This window comes from Enhydra lutris, unplaced genomic scaffold (assembly GCF_002288905.1).
Source record: "Enhydra lutris kenyoni isolate GAN:26980312 unplaced genomic scaffold, ASM228890v2 scaffoldscaffold28, whole genome shotgun sequence".
NCBI classification, from domain to species: domain Eukaryota; kingdom Metazoa; phylum Chordata; class Mammalia; order Carnivora; family Mustelidae; genus Enhydra; species Enhydra lutris.
In genome coordinates, this window is record NW_019154112.1 from 11,716,068 (window position 1) to 11,741,036 (window position 24,969).

A 24,969-nucleotide genomic window follows, 5' to 3' on the forward strand; every position below is an offset into this window, starting at 1 on the left:
CCCACTGATAGTCATATGGGGTTTCCCTTGTATGTCACTGTTTTCCTTTCTCTTGCTGCTTTGAAAATTCTTTTTGTCACTACTATTAGCCATCTTATTTACTTTGTGTCTTGGTGTAGAACTCTTTGGGTTGGTTTTGTTGGGGACTTCACAGATCTGGATTTCTCTTTCCTTCCCCAGATTCAGAAAGTTTTCAGCTATTATTTCCTCACAAAATCTTCTGCCCCCTTTTCTTGCTTTTCACCTTCTGGGATCCCTATCTTGCAACTGTTATGCTTGACAGTGTTGCTGAGCTCCCTGGATCTGTTCTCATTTTGTGTATTTTTTCCTCCCTTCCCATCTGCTCAGCTTGATTACTTTCCATTACTCTGTTCTCCAGGTGGTTGCTGTTCTTCTACTTCCTCTTTTTTGCTATTTATTCCAGGTGGTCTATTTTTATTTTCATTTAGTGAATCCCATAGCTCTTATTGGTTCTTTTTTACGTCTGCCGTCTCTTAGTAGAGGATCTTATGGAGGTTCTGCACTCCTTTCTCAATTCTAGCGAGTATCTTTATGAGTATTACTTTAAATTCACTATCAGACATATTACTCATCTCCATTTCACTTAGGTCTCTTGCTCTTATTTTGTTCCACTCTTTAATTTGGGACACATTCCTCTGTCTCCTTATTTTGTCTATTGCTGTCTCTATTTCTGTGTGTTAGGAAAGTTAGCTATGTCTCCCTCACTTGAGAGTAGTGGCTTCATGAAGAAGAGGTTCTGCAGTGTAATGTCTCCTTTTCACCAGAAAATGGCGCTTCAGGGGAGTCTCTGATGTGTGTACAGAGATGTCCTGCTGTTGTGGTGGAGCTGTGTTTGCCTTCAGTTCAGCCTGCAATGGCTCTCTGCCTATTGTGGGCAGAGTCTGGTGCCAGTTGTGTTAGTGGTCCAGTCTGGGGCTGCCTTGGGCTTGAATTGAGTAAGACCAGGCATTTACCATAGATGAAGTAGCACCAAACTGCAGGCACTTTCCCTGTGTTGTTGTCCCCCCCCCACCCCCGCCCCAGGGAAGCTTTTGTTGGTGGGTGGGGCCTGCAGTTAGACCAGCTGCCTGCCCCCAGCCCACTATTGGGCTCATAGTCAGACTGGTGTGTGGTTATCCTCCCCTCTCCCTGGAGCAGGACTCACTTTGGGGTGGTGCCTACCGTTGTCTGGACTGCGCACACACTGCCAAGCTTGTGGCACTACTTTTGAGGAGATCTTGCCAGGAATGATCAGAGGGGGTGGATCTGCTTCATTGTGGCCTCTTGTCTATGTCAGGCTGCAGAGAGTCTGTTCTACCAGTTTTCCGGTTACTTTCTGGGTTATTTATGCTCATGTGGGTGTTCTCTAGATGGCCATGTGGCAAGAGGTGAGTGCAGGGTCCTCCTACTCCACCATCTTCCCAGCAGCCATTTTTAAGTTTCTTAATAGCTTAAGTTTCCTTTTTTAAATAAGATTTTATTTATTTATTTGAGAGAGAGCATGAGAGAGGAGAATGTCAGAGTGAGAAGCAGACTCCCCATGAAGCAGGGAGCCTAATGCAGGACTCGATCCGGGTGCTCTGGGATCATGACCTGAGCTGAAAGCAGTTGCTTAACTAACTGGGCGCCCAACAGTTTTAAGTTTCTTGATGCAGGAACTGTGTCTTCTTTATTGATGTATCCCAGGTGTTTAGCACAAAGTAGATACTTAAATACTTGAATGAAATATTATTTCAGATAACTCAGTGTTGCATGCTTCCAAAATAAGTTCCTGAATTGAGCCAGTTGGACTTAAATTTTTTTTTAAGATTTTATTTATTTATCTGGCAGAGATCACAAGTAGGCAGAGAAGTAGGCAGAGAGAGGGAGAGAGGGGGAAGCAGGCTCCTAGCTGAGTAGAGAGCCTAATGCAGGGCTTGATCCCAGGACCCTGGCATCATGACCTGAGCTGAAGGCAGAGGCTCTAACCCACTGAACCACCCAGATGCCCCGGACTTAAAAAATTTGAAAACATTTTTGTAGTTAGGTTTAGATATATTATGATTGCTGTGAAAACTAGTTATTTACTGTAGGTTACTTATTTACTTATTTATTTATTTTTAAAAGATTTCATTTATTAGAGAGAGAGTGCACGTAACTTCCCTTTCTGGGAGCATGAGCAATGGGGGGGGGCAGAGGGAAAGGGAAGAGAACAAACTGACCCACTGAACACACAGCCTGAAATGCCGGGTTCAGTCCCAGGATCCTGAGATCATGACCCTGAGCCCAAGTCAGGTGCTTACCCAACTTAGCCACCCAGGCACCCCAGTCAACTCATTTATTTAGCAAGTGTTAATTGAGCACTTAGCATGTGCCAAGTGCTGTATGAAGATAATAATTAACATCTATTGAATATTTACTGTGTCAGATCCTGTTCTCAATGGTTAATAATATATTACCACTCTTTAACCTCCCAAACAACCCTGTGAGGTATAGTATTACCCATGTTTTTACGGACAAGAAACCAAAGTCTGGAGAGGTAAAGTAACCTGTTTAAGGTCATATAGCCTGTAAGAGCTATAGCCAAGATTTGAAACTCTGCAGTCTGGCTTCAGAACTCCTTGTTCACTAGATTTTATATATATATATATATATATATATATATATATATATTCTCAGTGGGTACTATAAAGATACAGACATAGATATATCTGATATAGAAGTTGTATTATCCCTTATATAATTATTGCTTGAATAGGAGATTTCTTAGTTTTGAATTTATAATATTTGGTTTGTTTAGATTTTGTAGGGGAATATGTTTTCTTAAAATTTTTAATTATTTTCATGAAATTTTGAACTTTCTCTTAGATTATGTAGTTGTTTGGGACTATGCTTAAATTAATAGACACTGGGTACTAATTTTTGTTTTTTAGTTTGTGAGATGCAGTCTACTGGTTTGAGCAAGAGTTTGAGAATTCACCCACTACGAAAGCAAAACTATTAACTTGTAAAAAATTAGGGCACTTGTTTTATTAACTGTTTCCTAAGAGAAGAAAATGCATAACTGTAGTTAATGTGCTTATTTTATATTTGCTTAATGTAAATGTGGTACCAGTAATTACAAGAGAAAAATGTTAGTTTTTTTTTCTCCACTTATTACAGACTTCTTTCTTTGATTATCAGATTATTTATTAATTTTATGTTCTCTTTTTTTCTACTTTGCATTTACTTATCTCTATTTTGTTCTATTTTTAGTTACTTTAGAGCTGAGATAATATATCAGTTTTTGCCCCCCAATACTTTGATGCTTTTTTCCTTGGTATCTTAAAACATTTCTTCCCTTTCTTTCTCTTTGTTTTTTTAGGTGGGAGGCTGGGGGACTAGTGAAATTCATGAGTTTTCATTTGAAGGGCATCTTTGTTAATGCTTAAAAGTAGAACTGACTAGACTTTTAAAAAACTTTTTCCTAATAATTTGTAGAAAGTATTTTCTCCAAAGAGTTACTGATGAAATTTCTTGAGGTATTTAGTGAAAGAAAGACAAATACAAATGTTTAAGAATTAGTTCTTCAGACTTCATACCACAATTGTAAGTTTAGTCATAGTAGAGTAAAAGTATGCCATAATAGCTTTAACCTATCCTATCCTTCCTTAGTACTTAGGAGAAATGTACAAGTTGATAACTGTTTTCTATAATGAATTACATTTTATCTTAATTTTTATGATGTGCATTTCTTACTCCTAAATGAATATATGTATTCATTTTATCCATTTTCACCTCCCTTATTTTGAAGTCTTTAAATGATTGTAGGCTTGTTTATAAGATATAATTATTTGGAAATTGCAGATGTCAGTGATTGTGAATGGAGGGTGCTCAAGCTTTCCTATAACCAGGTAGTAAACAATACTTTTCTATTTTGTCTTAGTTCCCTTCCTTGCTTTCTCTTCCTCCTTATGGCAGGGGTATATTGTAATAATGCATGAGTTGTTTTCCATTTTTTTTTCTCTACACATGGCACTGTGAATAATTTTAGCCAGATAATTTGTTTCTGGTTCTTTTACAAAACAATTAACTTTTCAGATTAAAAAACAAAACAAAACAAAACAAAAAACCTTAAATAATAGCTGTAAGTGTTTTGTTACAGTGTCTTATATAGTTGACCAATAACTTTGGATAATGATATAACACAAAATGTACCAGTCACAATAAAAATTAAAAATTGACATTATCATGAATAAGTATTTTTTATTTTATACAGTGTGTAAACATTTTTTAAAAAAATTAGTAGTTAAGATATGGCATTGAAACCTTTTGTGTTTTGACAGCTAAAATGTTCATATCTAAATCCCTTCCTCCAATGATTAATCTCTCTTCATGGCCTGTTGGTGTTGGATGTCTGGGTTTAACTCTCCAATATTGCCTCATTTGTACTCTCAAACTGTGTCTTAGAACTTTGTATTCTTCACTGCAGCTTAAATACATTTATTTGCTTAATATCTAATAAGCATGTAGAATGTACCTGACACCCATGGGTGCGGGAGATTAATAAATGAGGCTGCTGTTTTCATGGAGCTTACATTCTGTGAGATCAGGCCAACAGTAAACAAAACAAGCTGACTTCAGAGCAATACGTTTTATGAGGAAATATAACAGATTGCTATGGAAGTCTAAGTTGTGGGTAATTCTGATAGGGGCACAGGAAGGCCAAATTGCTGAAACAGGTTACTCGAGATAAGACCTGGATGAGGAAGAACCAGTCAGGTGAAGGTCCAGAGTGAAAGGGAGAGGGAACAGCAAATACAGAAGCTTTTAGACAGAGGTGAGTTTGGCCTATTTGGCTGAAGTGTAGCATTGGAGGTTGCACTTTGGTACCAGCTAAGATCAAGAGGAAGACAGAGCCAAATTGTTTACGATGTTTAAGTCATGTTAAAAGAGCTGTATTTTGGACAAAGTACCTTCAGAGTCCTATCCTAAATATTCAAGTGGAGGTGTCAAGTAGGGAGTTGGAAGTGGTGTTGAGAGGTGTAGTGAGAGGGGTAGAGAAGTGACTGCTGGTTTTTGGTCAGTGGTGATCAAAGAACAAGAAAATAATTTCAGTGGAGCGTTAGGGTTGGAGTGGGTTAACTGTGGACAGAATGATAGGGAATGCTGAAAACTTTTCAAGAACTTCTGTTTTCTAAGGGAGTAAGAAGTGGGGTCAAGGGGGGTATTTTTATTCGAGGTGGTTGTGTGTATATCCCTGTGTTTAGTGGAAATTACCAGGGTTTGTTTACTTAAGGATTCAGTGGAGTAGGAGAAATTTTTAGAGGGAAGAGAAGATACTATTGCAGGTACAGTGTTTTTGAGAAAGCAAAAGGGTGGAGGTCTTAATGTGAAAGGATTGACTATAAATAGGAGTATAGGTACTTGGCAGAAGGAAGGACTGACATTTGAATACAGATGGAAGTAGGTTTTAGATTTGGTAGTAAGTTGAGTTAGTTCCTGTCTTTTGGCTCCAGATTGTTTTAGGGACCTCAAAGTCACTGTTTCTTGGCCATTGACATTTTGTGCTGGTTCATCTTTGTTGTGGATTTTGTCCTGGGCATCATAGACAGCAGATCTTTGCCTCTACCCACAAGATGCCGCTAGTACACCAACACTCTCCCAACCTCCTGGGGCTCCATTGCCAAATCCCTCTGGGGGACGAAGTCACCCCTGAGTGAAAGCCACTGGTCTAAGGTGAGAATATCAGGTGAAATTGAGGAGAGTTGAATACTTTTGGGTTGGGCTGAGCATTTCTAAAAGTCATCTTGAAGAATAGGAAAGGAAATTTTACGTACATGACCCACTGCATCTGTGTTCTGTAGAATTTATTTTCTTTCCCTTTCATCTGAAATATTCTTTAATATTCTCTAGTATTCTTTTTCTTTCAACCCTTTGGGTCTTAAATCACTCTGTAGTTTCTTTTGGTCTCTACTTTGGGAGGCCGTGGTCTAGAAAATGTATCAAGGGCATAGTGTTCTCAAAATGTAAATGGAGGAAGGTTTCATAAACTAAGCTCTTTTGATATTATGTACCTTGGAGGCAAGACAGGGTAGAAAAGCCAAATGCACTAATAGTACTTGAATGATGTTGTATATTTTACGCATATTTTTAGGCTTAAAATAGTAATGTTAATATTTTCTTATTTCTGTAATATTTGGTTTAACACAAAAGAACCTTGCAGGGTAAAAGGTTCTAAGTGTCAGTGAATCTTTGGCTTTAAATAACCTACATTCTTTCTTCTTTTAACTTTTTTCTGAGGTTGGGGTCTTGCTTAATTTTAAAGTTTAACTTGAAGTAGTTCTCAGTGGGTACATTAATACCTTATGGGACTATTTTAGAAATTGGAAGGTAGCTTGTGCAGGAATAGGTGAATTATTCTGTTTCAAAAAATCGTTAAGATTCAAAATTTTTTTATTTTATTTTATTTTTTTTTGGACAGAGAGCCAGTGAGCACAAGTAGGGGGAGCAGCAGGCAGAGGGAGGGGGAGGAGCAGGCTCCCTCCTGAGCTGTCAGCCTGATGCGGGGCTCGATCCCAGCACCCCAGGATCATGACGTGAGTCGAAGGCAGACACTTAACGACGGAGCCACCCAGGCGCCTCTTAAAAATCTTTTTAAAATTCTGTTTTGTGCATGTATAGTAACTAAAGAAACTGTTAGGAACTGAAGTTTTGATTATGTACATATCTCTTTGGATACTTGAATCATTGATGAAAAAATTTCCAATTATTGCACAGAAACATCTCTAGCGCTTTCCATGTGGCAAAAGCACTGTTCCATTTTTTTTTATATGTATGGATATGTGTATGAATGTTTTATTTTTTAGGCAAAAATTGCATGTGTTGAAACTCTTAGTTGTAGTTTATTCTGTGGCTCCCCCCTCCAAAAATACTTCATGGATATCTACATATACCAGTTTATACAGATTTCATTGTTTTTAATGTCTATACAGTTTCTCCTCAGACATTTAGATTGTTTCTAGTTATTACTGTTTCTTAATTTTTTTTTTTTTAAAAACACTGCATTGAATATTGCTGGGTTAGGAACAAAGGGAACAATAAACATTATTTGGTATAGGCTGGAATTTATGAGGATTAGGGTCAGCAAGTGCACAGGTTCTTAAATTCTTGATATTCTGTGATGTTCTGCAGTAAGGTGAGCTTCCCCAAAGTACAGGTGCTTCAGCAGAGGTACCTTTACCTTCTTTGGTTCTCCCTTCTTAAAAGGCAAGGAGAATGGCCTTGCGGATAGGTAAACAGTATGGACTTAGGTGCCAGGTGGCGTGAACTTAGATACAAGGGTACATGAGGTGCTTGGACATTCCAGATGCTGAGCACCTAGAGACTTTGGGCCCCTTTAGTCCTGTGAGTAATAGAGATGGGGTGAGCTCCTCCTACTGTATGGGAAGGGGAGACCCCATTTTGGTAGCTTGTCATGCAACCCAGTAAGATCTCTCTCTTTTTTTTTTTTTAATTTATTTGACAGACAGATCACAAGTAGGCAGAGAGGCAGGCAGAGAGAGACAGGAGGAGGAGGCAGGCTCCCTGCTGAGCAGAGAGCCCGATGCTGGACTCGATCCCAGGACCCTGAGATCATGACCTGAGCCGAAGGCAGAGGCTTTAACCACTGAGCCACCCAGGCGCCCCCAGTAAGATCTCTTAAGATCATTTATTAGATGGTACTATTTGTCTTTAAAACTTAGCTGTATACTGCTATCTGTCCTGATTTGTGTGACTCTTTTTAGGATTTAGGATTTAGAATCTAGAATCTCTAGATCATAGACGATTTTTCTTGCTGTGTAGGTGATGACTTTCCCTCTACATTTGCCACTAATAACATGTTTTAAATTTTGCCACTTGGGTAAATGAAAGGTTACTATAATAATAGATTTTCATGTTTTATTAATAAAATCTAGTAATGGGTAAATTCCTCATAGTTGGTCCTTTACAAAAAATTTCCTAGCTCTTGCCTATATGTTCTACAGATGATTTTTGTAATTACCGTGTCAAAATACTCTGCCTCTTAGTATATTGGGATTTGGATTGACAGTATATATAGTTTTTATAGATTAATTTGGAGGGATTTGTTACTTATAGTCTTTTCATGTAGGAACATGTGACTTCCCATTTATTTTTTTTTTTAATATTCTATAATTTAGTTTTCTTTAAAGAGTTAAAATAAAGTTTTTATTTAGCTTATTAAGTTTTTTTATAATCTTGATTGCTATTGGAAAAATACTATTTTTATTGTACTTTCTCTGTCAAGATTTTGCTTCTGTAGTGCTAAATTCGGATTTTCCACATTTTTGTTCCTTTAGGAATTTGTCAGAAATTCATAGATGTTCCTTGCTTAGAGTTCTTTGTAGGTGAAAAAAAAAGAAAAAACTAGTTATTTTAGGAGGTTGAAATGTTGATATCCTTCCTTAAGTGCCAGTGTAATGAGATGTTGATACCGTCTTGAGCTCTTAAAGTGTTTATAGGAAAGAGATGACCTGGATACTAATACTTAATAGCAGTAATCACTTAGACTTTCCAGGTTTAATTTTTCATATGCTTAAAGTTTAGGACATTTGACAAAAAAACTTGCCATTATAACCTGAGTTCTGATTCATTAGTATACAGATATTTTTTCTATTTGATAAGGTTAATTTGAATTATATTTTCTAAGTTAAATTACTAATTCAAACAATACTTGTGTGGGATGAATGCAAAGAAGTTTAGATTGACTGTTCTTTTACGTATTTTTAAAAAATATGTTGTGCTCAAATATTTTCTTTCTAGAATATAAATCATATTTCACTCTCTGTATAGAAATTCATCACTATTTTCTGTTGCCCTTAGGACAAAGTCCAAAAATACTTGGCATGACCCATGAGTCCCCTTAAACCTGTGTCCTTCTCTGCCTTGTTTCACCAGCTTTTTCTTACCTTTCTAACAGCTCTAATGAATCTATATTTATCTGCTTGCAGTTTTTTTCAAACTTTCCTTTGTGTTTCTTCTCTCTTTCATCCTTCCTACTGTTTTTTTTCTCCTTTTCTCTGAGGACAACCTTTCTTCCTTCATTATTCACTTTAGAGTCATTTTGGGAAGCCGTCCCTGATCTTCAGACCAAGTTAGATGCCTCCTGCTTATGAGTTTTCATAGAACTATATTGTCATCTTATCCCAGCATTTACCTATTGAAATTTGTGTGCTTATTTATCTGTTTTCTCAATTATTGAAGGCACAGACTTGGTTGAGTTGATGATACACTTATAAGTGACATTCAGTCATATTAAAACTTAATCATAATTGCTAAACAAGTGGATGTTTCATTAATATTTCTATTGTTTCCTTTTTATCCTAGGACTGGGCCAATGCTAATGTCAGCAGACAGATCGAGGACACTGTGTTATATGGTTACTACAGTAAGTATTTCAGTTTCATTTCCTATCTGGGCTGCTAACCAAAATGTAGAATTAAGCTGTGCATAAACATTTAATTTTGATATCACACTTGTGATTATTGTTTCAACGCCCGGAGTAAGAAATACAGCATTCATTCTTATAATCTGGAAACTTTGAACCTACTTTGCTTCATTTAGGCTCACTTGTAATGTCTTTTTGGAGTTTTAGTCAAGTTACTTTAAATCTCAAGTGTCTTCCTTTGTTAACAATACCAGTTTCCTACTTGCGCTCTTGATTTTAAAAATCTCAGTTTTCTAGACATTCTTTCCAAGTATTGACACGAGTAAAGGGTACCCCAGGGAGTTTGTAACATCAACTTTATTGTACTATACAGAGCCAGTTTAAGGGATTCTGGTTGATTGGGCCTTCCCTCTCCCTTCCTTCCTGAATGTTCAATTATAAAAGCTTTATAGTAAGCACCTAAGTGTTTCCCAGATTTTCTCTTTGAATGTGCATAAGACTTGTGTTTTTATAAAAGTGTGTAAGTGTGGGGCTTCTGGGTGGCTCAGTTGGTTAAGCATCAGACTTTTGATTTCAGTTCATGTCATGATTTCAGGGTGCTGGGATTCAGTCATGTCAAGTGTGCACTCAGCAAGGAATCTGCTTGGATTCTCTCTCTCCCTCTCTCTTTGCCCCCCTCCCCTGAGTGTATGTGCATTCTCTCTCTCTCTCCTTAAAATAAAAATAAGTCTTTAAAAAAGTGTGTAAGTGCTGGGGCGCCTGGATGAATCAGTCAGTTAAGCGTCTGCCTTTGGCTCAGGCTGTGATCTTAGGGTTCTGGGATCCAGGCCTGCATCTGGTTCCCTGCTCAGCGGGGAGCCTGCTTCTCCCTCTCTCTCTGTCTGCCCCTCGCCCTTTGCTCTCTTACTCACTCTGTCTCTGAAATAAATAAATAAAATCTTTAAAAAAATGTGTAAGTGAAGGGATGTCATTTTTTTCATCAACTAATCAAGATGTTGAATAAGATTTTAGTAGGACACTAAATTGGAAACTGAAAAATACCAGCTTATAGAAGCTTCTTTTGATGGGATAATTTTTTCAAGGGTTTCATTGAATTTTAATTTAGCTGCTTTGGCTCTACCTTTGCCTTTTCTCCTAATCTGAAACCTAAAGACCCATGAAATTCTATCCCTTTGATGTGTACTTTAGAAATATTTTTGGTATTTTAATGTAGAATTCATTATTTCTGATGAATACATTAAATTAATATTTAAAAATATTTATATATAAATATAAATTATTTAAATATAAATTTGACCTCTTATGTTAAAACCTTTGAAATGGTGCTATATTAAGCAAAATGTTGCCTTTCAGTATAAATTTTGGGAGGATATAAAACACTTCAAAAACAATTTGGGGGGGAAGTAGAGCCTCTCTTCTTTGTGACAGTAAAGTGTATTTACAAGATAAAGCAGCTTTTATCTTGGTGCAGTCCAGGTCTCTGAGCCATATCTTATCACTGAACCTAGAGGCTACTGGATTAATCCATTGTAACCAAGGTTACAAAGACTTCTAAACAGGAATGTTAATTCATGCAGCCCTTCCATTTATTTTATGGAGAGAATTAGGTCTACCAAAATGATTTTAGTGAGTGTTTTGCTCAATTCTCCTAAGGGTAGTATGTCCCAGGTATTTTAAATGCATAGGAAATAAGTTAATCATTACAAACAATAGCTGGCTAAGGAATTTAGGGTTTGATTTTCTGCAGAACTTGAGTCATAGTTAGAAATGTAACTATCTTGGGATAGGATAGTTGAGATACTGATCTAGGGAAGGAACTTGTATGAAGAGCCAAATAATGATAAAAGATTTCTTGATGACTAGATCCAAAGCAGGGTTTATTCAATAATATTAATGGTTGTTGTCTTAAAGTAGTTATGTCCACTTTGACTTAGATGGTGACCTACAGTGAGGAGTCTAAAAGGATTGTGTAGCTTCTGAAATAGTTCCTATCCTCAAGCCCAGCTGTTTCTCCAAAAATTCTAGATATTATCTAACTGCCTATTAGCTGTCTCCTCCTGGATCCTGAGAACAGCATGGACTCCAAATAATTCAAAGCACTATTTTTATACATTCCTTCTGTGAGATTCCATAGTTCATCTGATCTCTCCTAACATACCAACACATTTCATTGTCTAACCTTGCCAAGACCTGTACGAGACTTTCACATTCAACATTTTACTTAATTTTCATGAATGTCATCTTTTGGGAAGTGTTTTCTACATTTTACAGATGGAGAAAATTGATATTTAGAGATATTAATGATCACCTTGTTAGTGAGTGGCATAACCTAAAGTGGATTTTATTTCCTAAACTGGAGCTTTGTGACATTAAGTAAGCTGCCTTTTAATAAATGGTTCTGGGGATGTTTCCTATGAGAATGCTTAGCAGCACTGAACACCCAAGGCAGCTTCAAAAATCATCAGGGACCCTTTAAATAATAAGGAATGCTAGATTATATCCAGAGAGATTCTAATTTCTCTTAATGAATTCCCTATTCCATTAGTGTCACCACTGCTGTATCAGAAATGTGTTCAAGTATTGGAAAGATGTACGGCTTAAGGTGGTAGATTCAAGTTTTCCAAAAATCCCAATTTTCTTTTGAAAGCTTGGGTTTTATCATTGGCAGCAAATACTGTCACTTTTTTTCTTTGAAGTGACAGGGTCACTTTATTCATTTTTTGAAAAAGTCCATCTAATACTCAAGCCTGGATAATTATGGTTTGTCTGTCAGTTGTTCTTTCAAGTAAAAAAATGGTTTTCTTTGAAAGAAAGTGACTAGCTCATAAGTAAAATAGCACAGTGCTTCTCACAAGTACAATTTATGTGTGCTTCCCTTCTCGCAGAATATTAAAAAGATGTGTACTCTGAGGTAGACATCTAATGGAGTTATTACTGCTTCAAAAGGGACTTTTCTGAATGAAAGTGCTCCTCACTGGTGAGTGCTTGGTGGTGGAAAATTTAGTAACTGCTAGTGGAAAGGCTAACAACATTTTGGTATTAATGTGAAAATAATTTTCATGTTTTGGGTACCCTCAAATGATCCCTGTGAATCCTAGGGTCTGGAAACCACATTTTTGAGATCCTTCCATTATATTAATGGAACTTTGGGTGTTTTTTTTTTCCTGGACAGCTTGTAAAAGTCAGGTGAATTACTGCTTCTACCTACTGGTCCTTCACTAGCTCTTCATTTGTTATGAATAGTCCAGTTATCTGAAACTGACTGCTAGGAAAAACAGGTTCCTGGAGCTTGTTGAAGGATGAGAGAGTAAAGTTACTCAATTCTGCCCTTTTGTCCTATATTTGTAGGGACCCTGTTCTTAGAAGGAGACCCCCTCATCTGAGGATGTTGTATGCATCCCAGAAACATTTCAGTCCTTTTTTCCTTTTTGAATGTTTTGTTTCTTCATTTATGTCTTTAAACTTCTTTGATATTTTCCTTTAAAAGGCTGCTCTTGTCTGACTTTTTTGTTCTAAGTTCTGTTAATCCTATGTTTGAACCTATTCAAGATTTTACTTCTTATATATTGTGTTTAGCCTTTTATCTGAGTCCTATTTTTATGTTTCAATTTATTTTTACCTTCAAATTTTTACTTTCTGTGGTACTTTATTATAAGTGTTTATCCAGTATTTTCTCTAACCATTCTTGAAATTTTAGTTTTAACTCTTTCGCTGACCACTTTAATTTATTTTAAGTGAATTTTCGTTTTAATAGTTTTTCTAACTTTTTATGTTGATTTTGCATGTATACAGAAGTTGTAGAAACAGAGAGAACTGAAACCATAAGACTTACGCAAGACTGTTGTGTTCAGGCTTTTGTAGTTGTCCTATGACTTTATCCTACAGACACTTTTTTCTATTGACACTGATTCTTGGGCTGTCATTTTTTGTGTAGATACCAATTGAATTCATATGTATTGTTTTCTGTTTGCTATAGTGCTCAGCATTATATTTGAGGCTGATCTGTATTGTTGCAGGTAACAGTACTTCATTGATTGTAATTGCTGTAAATATTCCACTGTTTATCTGTTCTAAAATTGATGATTAATTAAGTTCAGTTTTTGGTTCTTTAAAATACTGCTGCTTTGGGGATCTAGTATATGTATATATTTAAAAAAAATTGTTTTCCATTGTGTGGGTGCTCTTTTTCAAATAATACCAGATTATTAGGCGTTTTCATAAGTTCTTACTTTTTGCTTCAGTATTTCTGTAGTGAAAATAGGTTTATACATATTTGGGTGAAGTAAGTTATGGAACTAAGGAAGAATAAGATGGACCAAGAAACTTTCAGAATCCTATTTCTATGCTGTGCCTTTTAGAGCACCTAAGAGAATTTTTAGGGAGTTTTTCCTTATTCCTTATTGGTTAATTGCTGAAAAATTGTACCTGAAGTCTTTACTATGCATTTTGAACTTAGGGTTTACAACCTTCTGGTGTCTAATTTGAGAAGAGAACTGTGAGACCTTGAAGTCATTTAACTTCTCTGTGTCTTCTCCACTTATGAAATAGTGATAAGTAATATCTGCTTCATGGTATTAGGAGTGTGAGACATGTGATTAGTGCTGAATAGCTGATATCTGCTGCTGTTTTAATTCAAATTAGCTAAAGAGCAAGGAAAGTAAACCTCAATGCAATGATATGAGAAAATTAATGTGAAAAAATCTGACCTAGCATCTTTTTGATTCTTTATTGTTTTAGAAGCATCTCTAATATATTTAATTGCTTTTCTAGATAAGATAGACTGGGACTAATTTGGGGGACTTTTTCAGTTCTGTAAAGTTCTTTTCGATGAGATGTGGTTGTATCTCTTGTTTTCCCTCCCCCTTTTTAAAAGACTGTATTATTTATTTATTTATTTATTTATTTGACAGAGACAGTGAGGGAGGGAACACAAGCAGGGGAAGTAGGACAGGGAGAAGCAGGCTTCCCACTGAGCAGAGAGCCTGATGCAGGGCTCGATCCCAGAACCCTGGGATCATGACCTGAGCTGAAGGCAGACACTTAATGACTGAGCCACCCAAGCGCCATTGCTGGGGGAGTTTTCTAAATGGTTTCCGATTATATTTGCTCAAGAAGTTCACTAGATAATGATGCCATGAGACTCAGTGGCCTAGTTAGAGGAAACAAACAGCCAAAAAAATCCTTCAGGGAAATGACTGTTTTTCAGAGTCCGTAATCTAAGTTAAAGCCTGTGAACAATTTTGTTCTCCAAGTTGTATCTTGTCAGATCATGCCCCTTAATGTTTCAGTCAGTGAAGTACTATCAGCAGTGGTAGTAGTTACCTCTTGTGGTGTACCAAATTACCCCCAAATTTAGCAGCTTAAAACAAACATTATCTCACAGTTTCTCTGGGTCAAGAATCCAGATGTAGCTGATATGGGTCCTCAGCTTGGGTTTTCTCCTCATAAGTCTGCAGTTGTGTATGTTGGGACTACAGTCATCTTAAGGCTGCATTTGGGGAGAGTTGGCTCCCAAGTCCCTCATGTGGGTGTAGACTGGCTTCACGTCTTAGCTGCCTGTTGTCAGCAACATTGGTTCCTTGCCACGGGGACCTTTTCATAGGGCAGTTCACAACATGGCAGTCGAGGTCTCTGAGAGTAAGCAAGATGGAAGTCAGAGTCTTTTAGTAATTAATCTTAGGAATCACATTTTTTTCATCAGCAAGTCAGTGATCTAGCCCACACTCAAGGGAAAGGGGCTTGCATAAAGGTTTGGGGATTATCAGGAGCCATTTTAAAGGCTAACTATATAGCAGTCTTGCAAGTATTGACAGTTTTGATGTTTATTCAACATATAATGATTTTATACTTGCAATATATCTATTAAGCATGTCTCTTGTGTGCCTTTCCCTGATGCCATCTTTTCTCCAACGCCCTTAGAAGTAACCACTATTTTAATTTAGTCTCCGTTAATCCCTTGCTTTGCCTTAGTTCTACCAGGCTGTATCTTTAGTTTTACATATTTTTTGAACTTTATATGAATCTACTTGCTTGTTTTCATTCAGCCATGTTTCTAAGATTCTTATATGTTCTTGCATAAAGTGTAGCTTATTTTTATTGTGTATGAATATAACACGTTAATCAGTCTGGACATTTGGATTTTTTGCTGTTAAAAATTGCATTGAACATGTTTGTACACGTTTCCTGTTGCATATATGCAAAATGTGTACATAGAGTTGATGGACAGAGTTATGTGCATCTGCAGTATTCTAAGTAATGAGAAATTATTTATCTAAGTGGTTTTACCACTTTAACTCCCATTAAAAGGATATAAACCTTCCATTTGCTCTGTATCCTAAACTTAGTGTTTTTGTTTTTGTTTTTATTTTTGTTTCTGCTATTGTGTTCTGGTAGAACTTTATTTACAAGAGCAAGTGGTGGGCCAGATTTGGCCTGCAGGCTGTAGTTTTCTGGCACCTGGACCAATCTATCATAGTTACATAGCAAATAAAAATAAACACACTGTGTATACAATCAGTGACTATAAGAAAATGTCCCAAAGATTAAATTGGGTGGCATTTAGGGACTTGTATTATGTGTAATTTTTATTTTGTGTATATTTTTGTATTTTACAAAATTTCCCAAATGAGTATATACTACCTCCAAATTGAAGGGGAGAAAAAGAACATTTGAAGGTGTTCATATAGTATCTGAGCCCTTGGAATAGCAAGGAAATGCTAACCTAATAAAATACTGGTGACAAGACTAATATTATTTGGATAACATGGGGCATCAACACTGCAGTTGTAATTTTAGAAATCATAGTATACTTTTTTTTGAGTATGGCTGACATACAATGTTCCATTAATTTCAGGTATTCTATATATATGCCAAATTTTGATATTGCTATGTATTTTTAGTTTTTGCCAGTCTGGCAAGTGTGAAATGATAGTTCCTTAATCTGTATTTCTCTTATTTGAAAATAAAATTGCATGTTTTTAAAAAATTTACTGGCTTTTTCAACTTTCTCTTTGAATTACCTTTTTTAGCTGGGTTGTTTGTGTTTTTCTTATTTAAGAGGTTTTTTTTTTTTTTTTATATGTACTTTGTGTAGTTCACACAGTGATTCTAAATATTTTATTTTTTCCTCCACTGAATTCTTAAGAGAGTAGGGACTTTTGAGCTTTGATTTAGCCATATTCATGAACCCTAGGGTGATGCCTGGAACATACTAATTAGATATTTGTTGAATATACTTTATCAGGGGAGATAATCATGTGAATTTTTAATCTTTCAAGTAATATATAGACAGATTATTCTTTAGTCAGCTTTGCATTCCTAGGATAAACCTTGGTTGGTCGTGATGATGGCTTTTTTGGTTTTTAAATCTCTTGCTGGATTTGATTTGCTGTTATCTTATTTGGGATTCTTTTAAAAATCGACTCAGAGGTGAGACTGGTATGTAATTTTCCTTTATCTTACTATTTTTATCAGGTTTGTTTATGAAGACCCTGCTAGTTTCATAAAATGAACTGAGAAGTATTTTTTTATATTATTTTATTATTTTAGAGAATGCTGTGGACCAGTGAGCATTACATGCTTCTCTTTGTCCCATAGTTTGTACCCATGTCTGATAACTGAGGGATAGAACTGAGCATGGAGTTTATACAGTCAGTCCTAATGAACTAGCCACAAAACTTGTTTCTTGTAGCTGAGTTCTGCTGTTTAGAATTTTCAATAGCCATATGAAAGTACTTCCAACAAAGATGAAACAATAGTTTTGTTGAATTAGAGGTATTATTTCCATCTGACCATTTGGTTGCCTTATTCTATTGAATGAACAGGCAATAATAGTTAACTATGTGGGCTGGAGTGATTGATGCTGGTTATTAAGGGAAATAGAGTTGCTACTACTACACTGTGAAGGCAAGAACTGTATCTTGAACCCGGGAGATTCTGGGGCACCTCATGATGCTATCATGTTCAATGGTAAAAGTTAATTGAGATCTGTTAGACTCATGGCTCACAAGCAGGACCACAAAGGGCTCAGGATAGTTCAGGAATGAAATGTTCGGGTTTCCCCATTTCGCATATCAGATTCTGTTTCAGGAATTACACCTGGCGGCTAACGTTAACAGACCGGAAATACATGGCTTAAACAGTATAGTGGTTTTAAAATCTCACTTAAAATAAGTCTAGAATTGGGCTATCCAGGGCTCAGATGACAGCATTATGGCATCATGAGGATCTTAAACTTGTGTTTTGTTTTCCTCTGTGCTCCATCCTTAGTACCTGATTTCCATCTTAAGGTCACCAGAGTCCAAATGGTGGCTAGAGTTTAAGCTATCATATATCCATTTCAGACAGGAAGCAGGAGAAAAGGGGAAAGACAAAAAGGGGAATGCCAGCTGAAATGAAAATGGGTATTTGGATACGCAGCTAGCAGTCTTGACCCCAAATATCTTCAGCTGGGTAAATGGTATAATTTTAGAAGGCTTTTAGAATTCCCAGAATATCTTTATACTTTGACCCTCTTAAAAAAAAAAAAAAAAAGCTTTGTTATGATTAATTTTACTATCATAGTATTGACTACATTATTCTTTGTCTTGGTGTTTTCATCAGTAGTTGGGAGGAATAAAGAATGTCTGAAAATCCCAAAGCCTAATTTATCAAAGTTAATTTTCATGTGTGTTATAATTTAATGATATGAAGTTTGTAAAAAGTAGATTGTTTTGTGTATATGAAAAGATCATAACATATTATATAGAATATTATATATTCTTTGCCACTGTTTTTGTCTATGTCCTTTTAAGAGTTGATGACTGTTCACTTGTTTTTGCTAGTTCTTGCTAAGTTGTTTTTAAAAAAAGAACTTATTTTATGAGTTTAATTTTTGCCAATTTTTGTGGACATGAGGTTTTAAAACTTGTTCTTAATATGTTTTCTTTGATGTTAGTGGGACTATTAAACTAAATAGTCTGTTTATCTTTCACTTGCTAGTAGCAATCTTTTAACAAAAACATTTACAAGTAAAAGCATACTTTATAAAGATGTCAGGATATGAAGAATGTCGTCACTGTTGGAGTTAAGAATAATTTTCCTTTGAAAATAGTTATCAGTTTGAAGTAGAGCTGTAAAAGAAGCAATTTCTCGTTTTCATGATAGTGGCAGCAGCACCTTTTTTTAAATTTACAGGTATATAAACCCAACTGGACATTAGAACTGATCCAAAGCCAACAAAAATGTTACTTAATTTATGTTTCTTATAGATTAATATTTATGGGCTAAAGGAAGAAATCTTTATTTATTTATTTATTTTTTAAAGATTTTATCTATTTATTTGAAAGAGAAAGAGAGCACAAGCAGGGGGAGCATTAGGCTGACAGAGAGAGAGGCAGAAGCAGGTTCCCTGCTGAGCAAGGAGCCTGATGCAGGACAAAGAAGAGATCTTTATGAAAAAAGAACAGTCAGATTACCAGAAGATAGTTTATTTAGAGTATGGTGTTAGCAAAACAAAGATTTGGAGCAGTTGTTCTAGACCTATTTTGAGTCACAGACTGCTGGGGGGGGGCGGATATTATGGAGACTTTTCAGAATTGTGTTTTTCCCCATCTCCTTCCTCCAGGTGTTGATTGCTAGAAACTGCCTTTTTCTGGTTATTCCTACCAGCAACATAATGAGAGTTTTCGTTGCCATACATCTTCATGTCTTTTTACAGTCAGTAGCTGCCCCAACCACTTTTTGACTTGTGTTGTAACAAATTAGTTTTGCCAGATCTAGAACTTCCTTAAGTTCAGTCATAGGAAATGTACTCCTGTGAGTGGGCATATTTTATTTAGTATAGGGTCTGTGCGATTCATCCTCTTCTCATGTATCCATAGTTTGTTATTTTTTGTTGCTGAATACTAGTCATTTGTATAAATATAATACCATTTAGTTTGCTTATCTTTTCACCTGTTGATGGATGTTTGAATCATTTTCAGTTTCTGACTATTGTGAATAATGTTGCTAAGAACATTTTTTTCATGAAAGAGTTAATGCAGGGGAGTGCCTGCGTGGTTTAGTTGGTTAAGCATCCCACTCCTTTTTTAAAAGATTTTAGTTACTTATTTGAGAGAAGAGAGCGAAAGAGAGCACAAGTGGGGGACCAGCAGAGGTAAAGGGAGAAGCAGAGTCCCTGCTAAACAGCAAGCCTGATGCTCACGGCTAGAACCCTGAGATCATGACTTGAGCTGAGGCAGATGCTTAATGTACTGAGCCACCCACGTGCCACATGCATCCGACTCTTGATCTCAGCTCAGGTCTTGATCTCAGGAGGGTTGTGAGTTCAAGTCCTGTGTTGGGCTTCACACTGGGCATGGAGCCTACAAACAAACAAACAAACAAACGAAAGCGTTAATGTGGGACACCTGAGCATGTTCACTTACCACATACTTTCAGGTTGTGTGGTTGACCCTTGACTAACTCCTGTGAACGTAGCCCTGGGATGTGACCTGTATTACTAATTGATAAGGTGGTTTTGTATAGCTGAATATGGAACTGTGTATTATCAGCTTGTTTGATTGTTTGTGTAAAACATGATTTTTGGCTTTCCTGCTTTGGGCCTGTAGTTCTGGTATCATACATAGCTGGTCACTCAGGCAAACGTGCATATTTTGTAAGTCCCCAGTAAAAGCCCTGGACTCTCTAACTCAGGCAGGCTTCTCTGGGCAGATACCCTTTGCATATGTTGTGGCTCTTCATTGTCAGAGGAGTAGAATTGTTGGATCATGTGGTAGTTTTATGTTTAACTTGGTAAGAAACTACTGAACAGTTTTTTATAGTGGTGTGCCACTTTACACTGCCTCTAGCAAAGTATGCGGAAACAGTTCTTGGCCGCACTTGGTATTGCCAGTTTACATTATTCTACATTCTTGGCCGCACTTGGTATTGCCAGTTTAATTTTAGCCATTCTTTGGGGTATGTGTATCTCATTGTGGGCTTAGTTTACATCTTCATGGCTAATGATAATGAGCACCTTTTAAAATGTGGTTTTTAGCCATTTTGTATCTTTGGCCAATATCTTCTATGGTGAAGTATCTGTCTTTTGTTCACTTTAAAAATGGATTATTTGTATTTTTTGAGTTATAGGAATTAATTTTATACTTTGTTTTTCTAATTGACTGTGATAACTATGCAGCTTACAAGATCTTTGATCATACAAGTTACAGAATACCAGGAATGTTAATAGCCATAGGCTCTCTGGCCTGCCGAAGGCTTAGGCCATCAAGTAGTAGACATAAGCAACATGCTGAGAGTGAAGCCAAACATTATTGTATCAAAATTTCTGGGATATGATGATCAGCTCATTAAACTCTGTTCTGCTAATTTAGGATTTCTCCTATTGTATACAAATTATTTGATCTTTTAAATCATAATATTAGAATGGTAATTAGAGTGATTTATAGTCCTGACCCTTTTAATTTTTTAAAACTTTTAGAATATTTATTTTGGTTACAATTTTTTTTTAAAGATTTCATTTATTTATTTGACAGGGAGGTAGAGAGCACAAGTAGGCAGAATGGCAGGCAGAGACAGAGGGAAAAGCAGGCTCTCCACTGAGCAGGGAGCCCGATGTGGGGCTTGATCCCGGACCCTAGGATCATGAACTGAAGGCAGAGGCTTAGTGACTGAGTCACCTAGGCGCCCTGGTTACATTTTTGCATATATGTTTATTTCCATTGGCTGTTAGACTTATGATAGAAATATTAATACTAACTATTGCTGGTCCTTGAACAACATAAATTTGAACTGTGTTGGGCCCATTTAATGTGGATTTTTTTCTAATAAATTCAATATGATACTGTAAATGTATTTTCTCTTCTTTATGATTTTCTTAATAACATTTTCTTTTCTCATGGTGACTTTATTGTAAGAATATGGTATATGATACATGTAACCTACAAAATATGTGTTAATTGACTTTTTTTATGTTATCAGTAAGGCTTCCAGTCAACAGTAGGCTGTTGGTTAAGGTTTAGGGGAATCAAAAGTTGTATGTAGATTATTACCTCTGCAGGGACTTGGTGCCTCATCCAACTTAAGCGGTTAACTGTACTTTCTGTTTTGTAGTAGAAACACCGGTATTCATTACCTTTAAAGATTTACTGTCATTATTAATTTCTTATAATATTAAAAGACTGCATACATTTCACTAAATATGTGAAGTGCCAGAATTCAGTTTGCTGACAGTTATTTTACGATTGGTCAATAAAAATTAACCTTTTACCTTTCTGTTGGTTATTTAGGACTTTGCTGAGTTGTAGTAGTGATGCTGAATTTAATGGAGTCTCTTTCATAAGTGGCCTCTGGATAAATGAGATAGTACTATCAAGTATTAAGATCGTGTTTAAAAATTCTATAAATTATACAATCTTTCCTTCCAAGAGAATAATTTGTGCAAAACATGATTTTTTTTTAAATTTTAATTTTTTTTTTTCAGTGATCCAAAATTCATTGTTTGTGCAGCATATAGACCACATGCAATACATGCCCTACTTAATACCCACCACCGGGCTTACCCAAACCTCCCACCCTTCTCCCCTCCAAAACCCTCAGTTTGTTTCTCAGAATCCACAGTCTCTCATGGTTTGTATCCCCTTCTGATTTCCCCGAACTCACTTTTCTTCTCCATCTCCTAGTGTCCTCCGTGTTATTACTTATGCTCCACAAGTAAGTGAAACCTTATGATAATTGGCTCTTTCTGCTTGACTTATTTCACTCAGCAAAACATGAATTTTGGTCAACACTTGCTTCCTGCTTTGGGCCTGTAGTTCTGGTATCTTTATATTTAGTTATATAAATACATATTTATATTTAGTTATATATATATAAATATCTTTATCTATGTTATATATTTACATATCTTATATATAGTTGTAGATTACTAACAAATATTTTTTACAAAGGAGTGTTAATAACTATTATCCTGTGATTTTTTAAATATATATTGTCACTCTTTCCATGAACTTATGCACATGCAAATAAATGTAATTTCACAGATTTTATTTTATTATTATTATTAATTTATTTTTTAAAGATTTTATTTACTTAGAGAGAGCACAAGCACGGGGAGGAGCAGACAGAGAGGGGGAGCTGACTCCACGCTGAGCAGGGAGCCCTGTGTGGGGCTTGATCCCAAGACCTTGAGGTAATGACCTGAGCTGAAGTGAGACACTTAACCAACTGAGCCACCCAGGTCCTCCCTTATTTTTTCATTATTTTTTTAAAAAAATTTATTAATTTTTCTTTTGAGAGAGAGGGAAAGAGCATGTGCATTGGGTAGGGGATGAGAGGGGCAGAGAGAGAGCCAGAGAGACAATCTGAACCTGAGGTTATGACCTGAGTGGAAATCAAGAGTTGGTCGCTTAGCTGACTGAGCCATCTAGGCACTCCTTCACAGAAGATTTTAAAAGCACTTTTTTTTAGGTTGTGAAGCCTTGAAAAGTTGTTTATGCTGTTCTTTTTTTAATTGTTAAATATACTTTTGTTGTTCAAATTTTAAATAGTACATTGAATTAAAAAATATTTTGACTACTGGGTCAAAGTATCTAATATTATTTTAAAGCATGTAAATAGTAATTTGTATCAGTTAACTTTGAATCTGATTTTGCTGTTTTACCATTCTTACCTTTTCTTTGTCTTGATTTGTATACAGTCAGTTTTATAACACTACATATTTTAAACTTAGGGAAAATTATTTGTACCAAAAGGATAGTATTGATTGTAGCTGTTTCTTTAATTTGAGTGACTGGGAAATGTTGTGTCTACTTTATTTGATTTTAAGTTGGAAGGAATATAAAAGTTAATGCTCATTTAATATGTTTTTTAAAGGTTTTATTTATTTGTTTATTTTAGAGTGAGAGTCATAGTGAGCGAGATACCAGGAATTATGAGTAGGGGGAGGAGCAGAAGAAGAGGGATGACAAGCAGACTCCATCCTGGGTGTGGAGTCCCTTGTGGGGCTCAACCCCACAACCCCAAGATCATGACCTGAGCTGAAAGAAGTCCAGTTGGTCACTTAACTAACTGAGCCAGCCAGTTCCCCCAAAAGTTAATGTTCATTTAAATGAGTTGGTTACAGGAAGTTCTTACGCTGTGGTGAGTACCTAGTAAGAGCTCAGGTTTTAGCTGCTACACTTGTTATAGGCATAAGTATTATCATTATTGTTGAAAATTGCCTCATGGTTAACTTGAATTATGATCTACCTAATAGTGCTGTTGATTTGTTGGGATTGAGATCAGAAAGGCTGATTGGGATATTACATATAAACATAGAGTTATGTGGGCTGCTGGGTGGCTTGGTCAGTTAAGCATCTGACTTTGGCTTAGGTCATGATCCCAGGGTCCTGGGATCAAGTCCTGCATCAGGCTCCCTACTCAGTGGGGAGTCTGATTTTCCTTCTCCCTCTGCCTGCTACTCTGCCTACTTGTGCTCTCTCTCTGTCAAATAAATAAATAAAATCTTAAAAAAAAAAGACACACAAAAGTTATGTGTATAGGGATCAGATGGAGTGAATTTGGTATGTAAATGTGAATTTGGTAAGTTAGTTTGTATGTTAATATGCACAATGTAAGTATATATATAATAATTACTAAGTTTTTATGTATTCGGTAGAACTTAGCTTATTATTTCTTTCCACAGCCTTATATTCTGTTATATTATTCTGTGTGTTTTTCTGGATCCCTTTTGTCTACTTCTACTATGAAGAAAAGGATGATGATGATACTAGTAAATGTACTGTAAGTATGTTTATTTTAGGGGGAGGAGGAAAGATGATTTCCTTTCTCCAGGAATGACATGACTGAATTTATTCTAGAGCAGCACTGTCTAATAGAAATACAATGTGAGCCAGATATGAAATTTTAAATTTTCTAGTAGTGACATTAAAATAAGTAAAAAGGAGCAGTTGAAATTATTTTTAACCATACATTGTATTTAATGTGATAGGTTCCAAGTAGTATCAGTTCAAATACAGTCAAAACACATTATTAATGAGATGCTAAATTTCTTTTTTCACACTAAGCCTTTGAAATTTAAAATGTATTTTACACTGCAGCACATCTCTGTTTGAACTAGCGATATTTCAAGAGCTCAGTAGCCACATGTGACTTGTGACTATTGTTTAGACAGCAATTCTAGAGCAGGGATTGGCAGACATTGTCTCTAAAAGTCCAGGTAGTAAACATTTTAGGCTTTGTGGGCATATAGTTTCTGTCTCAGCTACTCACCTCTGCTTTTGTACTGCGAAAGTAGTCAGAGCTAATACTTGATGAGCTTGATGTGATCCAGTAAAATAGGAGGTGAGCTACCTGTGGCCCATGGGACAGTCTGCTGACCCCTGTTCTAGGGCATAAAGGAGGAATATTTGGAGACTGTTTTTACTAATCCAGGATAACACTGATAGAAGAATCTCATAAATATAACATACGTACATGTCCAAAATTTCAGACCAACATCACTTAAATATTGGTATACAAATTTTAACTGAAATAGTAGCAAATTGAATTCAGAGATACCTTAAAAATATATGACTATAGTATAA

At 36.1% G+C, this 24,969-nt stretch overlaps 1 protein-coding gene across 1 annotated transcript in view; it reads left to right on the forward strand.

Moving 5' to 3' along the window:
- The window catches only part of LOC111152167 (LMBR1 domain containing 1), a 154,024-nt gene that overhangs the window by 9,096 nt on the left and 119,959 nt on the right, over positions 1–24,969 (forward strand). The window contains exons 3-4 of the mRNA XM_022510527.1: positions 9,346–9,406; positions 24,069–24,166. Coding sequence (XP_022366235.1) covers positions 9,346–9,406; positions 24,069–24,166 — 159 coding nt within the window. The remainder of the gene's footprint in view (positions 1–9,345; positions 9,407–24,068; positions 24,167–24,969) is intronic.